This window comes from Fragaria vesca, linkage group LG7 (genome assembly GCF_000184155.1).
Source record: "Fragaria vesca subsp. vesca linkage group LG7, FraVesHawaii_1.0, whole genome shotgun sequence".
NCBI classification, from domain to species: Eukaryota; Viridiplantae; Streptophyta; class Magnoliopsida; order Rosales; family Rosaceae; genus Fragaria; species Fragaria vesca.
In genome coordinates, this window is record NC_020497.1 from 21,254,186 (window position 1) to 21,262,166 (window position 7,981).

General features: G+C 38.0%; 2 protein-coding genes across 2 annotated transcripts; both read left to right on the forward strand.

Annotated features, from left to right (window-relative positions):
- The first annotated feature begins 2,794 nt into the window (after window positions 1-2,794).
- Window positions 2,795-4,580, forward strand: LOC101313169 (cyclic nucleotide-gated ion channel 1-like). Its single transcript, XM_004309079.1, has 6 exons — window positions 2,795-3,017; window positions 3,213-3,361; window positions 3,521-4,010; window positions 4,122-4,316; window positions 4,445-4,493; window positions 4,564-4,580. Exons 2-6 carry the CDS (start codon window positions 3,321-3,323, stop codon window positions 4,578-4,580), a joined length of 792 nt encoding a protein of 263 aa, XP_004309127.1. The 5' UTR covers window positions 2,795-3,017; window positions 3,213-3,320.
- LOC101307933 (cyclic nucleotide-gated ion channel 1-like) lies at window positions 4,528-6,352 on the forward strand. The gene is made up of 4 exons (XM_004307922.1): window positions 4,528-4,764; window positions 4,859-4,970; window positions 5,134-5,382; window positions 5,486-6,352. The coding sequence occupies exons 1-4, from the start codon at window positions 4,643-4,645 to the stop codon at window positions 6,044-6,046; spliced, it is 1,044 nt and encodes a 347-aa protein (XP_004307970.1). The 5' UTR covers window positions 4,528-4,642; the 3' UTR covers window positions 6,047-6,352.
- The last annotated feature ends 1,629 nt before the right edge of the window (window positions 6,353-7,981 follow it).

Sequence of the window (7,981 nt, forward strand, 5' to 3'; positions counted from 1 at the left end):
TTTGGAATACTTTCCTTACAAGTAGAATGAATTTAGAGTTCAGAATTTAGGCCATATGAATCGGATATGAGAAGATATGTATTGCTAGTGGATTGAAACTTGAGAAGCACATGGGAGTAGAGACCACGCTCAATCATGTAGAGAATGGTAATAACTAAATGCGAGATGTCTAATGGAGTGGATGGTACTGTGTACAAGTCATTTGACCCAGGATGTGAGCTTGGAAGGCACTCATTGCTAAACGTGCAATCTAAACATTAAACTAAGTTGTCAAGGAATGGAGAGAGAGACCCCATCATAACAACCTTGAATTGTGACTTTGTAATAATCCTGGAAGACAAGAAAATGAAACTTGAAGGTTTTGAGTTAGAGCAATTGGAGATGTGTGTGTGGATCCTACTGTCTTTTTCTTTAGAGGAAAGTGAGGGGTTGTGGACTTGTGCAGGACTTGCAATTCTAGCTTTTCTTGAACCTCCGTGATTGCAGCTGGCTATGAAAGTTGATAGTGGCGTGAATGGTGGCAAAGACTAGCTTCGTCATGATCGAACAAGTCTTCACTTGTGCGATTTAACTATCAGACTTGTCCGACCGTTTTAACGATTCAACCTTAAACTTGTTTGATTCAACTTGGTTGATTGTCTAATTAACTCATCCCGTTTGTTTTGAGCAATTACACATTTACTTACTAAGTTGAATGAATGGGGCTCTAACCAATCTATCAGGTTTATAGAGAACAAACAAAATCCTACACACGAAGGCGCGTTATGTACAGTACTGAAGTTTTATGTAAGGCTGGATTGGGCCTTATAAACTTAGGTTCATGGATTCGTTTTACAGGATTAGAGAGACGAGCTAACCCATCCAAGCCACAAAAAGATTAGAGGCCCACTGGCCCATAACCCATCTCCCTCCTCTCCTTTCCTCCTAATCAAATCTTAACTCCTCTACCAAACACGGCCAAAATGTAAAACTCCACTTTGATATAGTTTGGGAGATTTTTGGACTTCGATAAAAGTGGCAGCAGGGCTTACATGTCCTCTGAAATGGTTTTCAATGCAAGACCTGCTACCATGATACCAACCTACCCAACTTCACTAGAGAAACCTGGTAGTTTGCTACGATAACTAAAAGCAATTACTAGCAGACTTCCAATTCTGAAACTACAAAAACCATGTGGGGGATGACAATTGCAAACACAAATCTTTCCATTATATATAAGCATGCATGAACCTATGGAGCCCAACTGCAGGAGCAGGCACCAAAATTGCCTCCTAAGTCCTACCAAATTGCGTATCATACCAATAACACAATTTACCTAATCAGGCCCGTTGTGATTTCTTCATTTTCCTAAGGATTGAATTTAGTTGGGCCTCTTGATTAACCAAACAATGGGCATTGGCCCAGTTAAGATGAGGGATAAGTTCATTCCTATGTATTTACAAGCCTTCATGTAGCCTCTCATGGTCGAGTTGGTAAGAGCCTAGGTGTGAAACCATATACCTAGGTTCGAATCCTAGCCGACACTAATTGGAGTTAAATCCTAATTTATTCTTGGTGGCCAGAGGGGATGAAGTGTTCTGACATGATCCCTCGACGCAGATTAGTCTTTGAACCTGGAAAGCCTTTGAGGATACCGTCGTTGACACTCTAACAATATATATATATATATATATATATATATATATAGTGGCTTTTCCAGTGCTAGACAAAAACTGATTTCACGTGTATCATGAAGTTTGGTTTTCTCCAACTCACAGTTTCTCTATGGATGACCATTACTCATCCACCGGTTATAGGCAAGAGAGGAAAGAGTTGTTAGGGTTGAGATATATCGCAAGCGGTAACAAACATAGAAAAAGACATGTGAATGATAGTGGAAGCAAAAAGAAGACGACCAAGACCAAGAACAAGACCCATTGTCTAGCAGTCCGAGGGAGAACCTATCTTCTTTCTTTAATTTCATACCACTCGGCCACTATAATAATTCATACAACTTTACTGAATGAATCATTGATCACTCACCCAAAAAAACAAAATAAAAGGAATCATTGATACCAAAAGAAAAAAAGCTTTACCAAATGAAGTGGATCCTGAGCTTTTATCAAACAAACTTGCATGTCAATATAATAGAATGTGGTGCTATTGATTCACACTTATAGTTGATCGAGTATAGTGCATGTTTCTCAATCTTTCTTTCGAAGGCGATTCAGTTGCTGCAAAATTTATTTGATCGAGTATAGTGTATGATTTCTTTAGTCACTATGTGACCATATGAACAATACTATTTGGTTTATAACATCGTATACCCTCAAAATACTCCAACATATGGGAATCCCCAACGTATGCCAGAAACTAATATCAAAATCAAAATATGTTATGTACACATGTACATATTGACTATTGAGGTTATGAAAGTTTTGGATTCAGTTTTCCGGTTGCGGTTTTTCTTCTTCTTCTTCTTCGTCGAGTACAGAGCAAGTCGGATCCATCTCTATCTCACCGTCTTTCGCTAACACCCACTAACTTCACTTGTGCCTAACATCGTTAATTTCAATGACGTGTGGGCAACACGCGCCAATTCAACTGCAGTCTATGGGCACCGCAGTCTATACTAGACGCTCTCAAGAAACTTTATTATAACTTCACGGATAGTCAAGTTCCTTCCTAGTTTCACTAAACATATCAGGTAAATAATTCTATATAACTTTCATTACTTATGTCCTTATGATGTAAACATTACTCCTATATAAAAGGGTATAATGAGAATGAATGATATAATTCTTCCTTCTCCCCCAAAAAAAAAAAAAAAAAGAAAAGTCTATATAACTTAATCCAGACATAATTGGGTTCCATAGGCTAGCTATTTCAGATTAATCTGGTTTCAAGTTAATGATCAATTCCAGCTTTCCATCATGCAATCTTATAATGTATGCTACTTCGATTCTAGAGCGCCAATCTTTGCTCTATAGCTAGCTACCCAGTACTACTAATTGTCTAGTTGATCCTGCTTTCCTCAAGTAAGGAAAAAACATACTCTTTCACTGCATATATCTTCCTTAATTGGTAATTCTGTCTCTATTCTTGATTGTAAACCGTAAACTAACAATTTTCTAGCTTCCGACCACCGTTGTTCCTCTTTCTAGCTAGATCTAAACCACATGCACCAGTCATTACTGTGACTAATTTTCATATTTATATTTTTCAAATTTCAGTACTGCGGATTGGAAAATTGCTCGAGTACGAAGACTACCATCGCGATCGGCTGTGTTAGTAATTCTGAGACCATCTCATCCAGCATAACAGAAAGGCATAAAATAATTATGGCTAAACATCAGGGACCAAACAATGAAATCCAAATGAGGTTTGTTTTATTAACCTAGCAATAAGTTAGTTTTCTGCAATTGTACTGATAAATTTAGGTTACGGATTCGATCGTTGAGCTTTTTGTTCAGTGGTCAGTTGTAGTAGTCGACGGCTTCGATTCATTTAATTTACATTATTTTTGTTTTTCTTCTATCAGCATTACACCAGATGTGTCTCATGATTTCGGTAGTCCTGAGGCTCATCGAAAACCGACACCCGAACATGGACAACCTCAAGCAAGCAGCCAAAGATGGAATTGGCCAACAGTTGCCGGAGTTTCTTCAGATTTGAACCCATGGTGGAATAAGATACTGGTAACTTCATGTGTGATTGCAGTTTTATTTGATCCCTTGTTCTTTTACATTCCATACACCAGCGAGGAAAAAAAGTGTATGGGAAGCGACGAAAGAGTGCAGACTGCAGCTCTGATTTTCCGATCAGTCACAGACATCACTTTCCTGGTGCATATCATATACCAACTATATGTGGCTATCAAATTTGCACTCTCAAGGGTGGATGAAAGTTTGGTTTTTAGATATGAATCGGTATCCCGAGTGCAAATGATTCGGTTTGCAAAGGCATTTTCTCTCAAGTTGTCATGGCGATCTTTCCTAACTGACGTTTTCGCTATTTTGCCCATACCACAAGTAAGACATATCGTAACTCTCTTTCTAGTTATTAGCTAGAGATTGGCTAATAATTAACTCGCTGTAATTTACGGTCTTTTTAAAAGTTTTAACCCACGATTTTTTGTCCAGCTGCTAATAGTAGGATTGTTTTTCAACATCGGAGGCAATGACTACTTGTTAAGAAGAAAGATTGTGAGCGGTTTTCTTCTAGTCCAATATGTGCCAAGAATCTATCGAATTTATCTTTCATCTGTCGCGATTACAGAATCTGCATTATGGGTTAGAGGTGTATTTAACCTTTTCCTCTACATCCTTGCGAGTCATGTAAGTTTATCCATCTCACCTCTTCTCATCAATTTTTTATTATTGTTTTTTTTTTTTCTTTTCATTGAATTAGGTGAGTTACTTGAGTTAAGTTTGTGTTGATAAAAAATGTTTGTTGTTAATTATAGGCACTTGGAGCCTTTTGGTACTTTTTTTCTATTCAACGACAGACATCATGTTGGCATCGAACTTGCATCGCCGATTTAAATCGAACAGAATCAGAATGCACATTTTACTGTGATGACAGTACTGCTGCACTTATAACCGGTACCCCACAATTCAATACAACTCTAGACGAGCAATGCGTTCTAAAAGTTCCATATAACATGACCGATCCACCATTTGATTTTGGAATATTTTTTGATGCCCTCAAAAATGATATCCAAGGGAAAATAAATGTTCCACAAAAGATTGGTTACTGTTTTTGGTGGGGCTTGCGAAACTTGAGGTAATCTTCATTTATAACTTAATTCAGTCGGGTCATTCATCAACCAACATTTTACAATTACTAATCATTTAACAATTTCTTCTGTGGCCGGCAGTAATTTTGGTACAAGTTTAACAACGAGTACCTATCTGTGGGAAAACAGCTTTGCCATTTTAATTTCTATCATCGGCTTGCTATTGTTTTTATACCTCATTGGAAATGTACAGGTTGGTAACCTAATCGATCACCCATATATGTTATGTTACTTATGTATATACAGTATTATATATATATATATATTTGCTATTGTACATAGCAATGGTTAACTTAATTTGATCGAGGAGGTGATTAAATTGATGGATGGAGTTGTTAATTATATGCAACATGCAGATTTATATGGAGAGGGCAACTACCAGAGCGGATGAGGTAAGAGAGAAGCTTCGGATCAAAAAGAACGATATAGATGATTGGATCGAAAATAATGGTATCGGGAAGGACATGAAGGAAGAGATCATGAAAAACATCAAGGAGAAGTTGGAAAAGGACATAAGTGCAGATCTGGATGATATATACTCTATTCTTCCCCCGAATACCAGGAAAGTTGTGAAGCGATTTGTCGGCATGAGGACGCTAAGAAATGTATGTCACAGTACCCTTGTTTGTGACTTGTGTCATCAGTACGTTGTGTGTGTTGTTGAAGCTAGCTTACTAATCAGTGGTCTGCTTATACATACATATGTAGGTACCAATGCTTAGCGAGGTGGATGGAAGAGTTTTGAAGATGATGTGCGACTATCTGAAGCCGGTCAAGTACCAGGAGAATACAATGGTTTTTAAAATGGGAAAACCATTTGATAGAATGGTCTTCATTACAGATGGGTCAATGTGGACTTACACGACTGCTACTGATCATCAGACTAGTGATTCTGGAAAAGCAACGTCAGGAGGACTAGTTACTTCTTCGTCCACGGAAGCTCACTTCCTCGAGAAGGGTGATGCTTATGGACACATGCTTCTGCAATTAGCATCATCATCTTTTACGACGCTTCCTATCTCAGATGCAAATGTCAAGTGCCACACAAAGGTAGAGGCGTTTGTCCTCATGGCCAGTGACTTGAGAAACATAGTAACTGAGTGCGGTCGGTGCGGTCGGTGCGGAGATTTGTGGCCGGATTTCAAGTATAATGCTTCTCAAGATGAGGAGGCTGTTCAGAAGGCACCGCCGGGGCACTTTCAGCAACAACAAGGGCCAAAGAAGCGTGGAACAACATCAAATATCCATCCTACCGGCTACAGTGGGTGATGCATGCGAAGCTGAAGCCTGCTGCAAATCGCCCCTAGCTAGCCTGCAGTGATCTAGGGCGCGCAGTACGTTGTGCATTATTTGCTTTTACATATATAGCAGCTACAGCTAAAGCTAGCTAGCTAGCTATCCATCAACTCCATCCTTCAAGCTAGCTGCTACTTACTCTTATTGTCATATATATCATCGTTTCTTCATTTGTATCGCTACGTACTTGAGCTATGGTACTTGTTATCGATCAGTGATTGCCTGTTTTAATATATCAATTATTTGAGAATAAAAATAAGACTTGAGTTTTGATAACGGAGTTATATGAGCAAATTTCTTTGATTCCCACCAGTTCATTCAAAGATCAACAAGACACTCAAGGAAGGCAATTTCTATGGAGTGGAACAACTTCTACGTTGGGTAGCAGTACCTGACGAACATTTCTCCAAACTTCCTAGCTAGCTTGAACGAGAATGTGAGATCTCAATCAAAAGTGGAAGGCTTTACTCTCATGGCCAGCGACTTGAGAAAGGTAGCCAACAACTGCGCAGGCCTTTGGAAGTTCACCAACGCCCTGATTGCCCTCAATCCTGAAGAAAGAGAGGTGGCGGCACATACTAGTACGTACTACGTACCATAGCAGCAGCAGTAGTCAGTTGTTTCCGAAATGCAGCAAAGAAGTCGTCCGGAGCAAACCCGTCGGCAGTTGAATTGGCCAATGAACAACGTTTAGCTATAGCTTGTGTTGCCCTAGCTCGCAACTTGGTATATATCCATTTTGATTTTACAAGGCAACTAGCTAATAATTAAGACAAAGTCGATTTAATTGGCATACACGGGGCGTGAAATTGTGTTGTTTTAATTTGAATGTTACAATTAAGATTGATTATGGTTTGTGCTTAATTATTGGATTTCTCTATCTTCAATCACTATATATATATTATAAAAAAAATCTTCAAAGATTATAGTGGATATGCTTCCGCTAGTTCCTCAGAACAAACAAAACACTAATGAATCTATCCCAGATGCTTGAAGATTGGATCACTGAGCACGGTCGTATCTACGTACGTACTCCAACAATTTGAAGAGAAAGCAAGACGGTATCAGATTTTTATAGCCAAATATCTCTCTGTGCAAAAGTTCAACAAAGAAGGTGCGCATAGTGATGATATTCGGCTTAAAGATTTGAAACCGCCTTGCTTCGATCTCTTCATTGCTGGAATAGACACAATATGTACAGTACTCTGAATTTTTATGTAAGGCTGGATTGGGTCTTGTAAACTTGGGTTCATGCATTCGTTTTACGGGATTAGAGAGACGAGCTAACCCGTCCAAGCCACAAAAAACAGCCCAAATAGATTAGAGGCCCACTGGCCCATAACCCATCTCCCTCTTCTACTTTCCTTCAAAACTGTTTACCTTGTATTCTAGCTACAACATTGTTTAAGATTGAGAAATTTTAAATACACACCCCTAATATCTTAATACACACCCCTTACTTAATACACCACCTATCAAGTTTTTTATTTCAGTATTATACTTAATACACATCCCAAACTGCCTAAAATGCCCTGAATTTATGAAATATTCCGTTATTTAATATAATTAATATATATTTACTATTTGGTACATCTTTTTACATATTATTTCGTCTAATTTTTGCTAGAAATTTGTGGTTATCATCGTTCAATTTATAATCAAATGATTATTATTATATCCCAACTCCAAATCACCAATACAAGTTTTCAAAATTCACAAACTAGTACAAGTGTAGAAGTATAGTAGCTATTAAACATAAATAGCTAATTATTCGATAAAACATGTCATGATTAAAATGCAATATTTGACAATATGATCTACAAGATCAAACTAAAGCTGATAAAGATATAGTACTTGACAATATGATCTGTAAAATCAAACTAAAGCTGATACGGATACAAAAAAAAA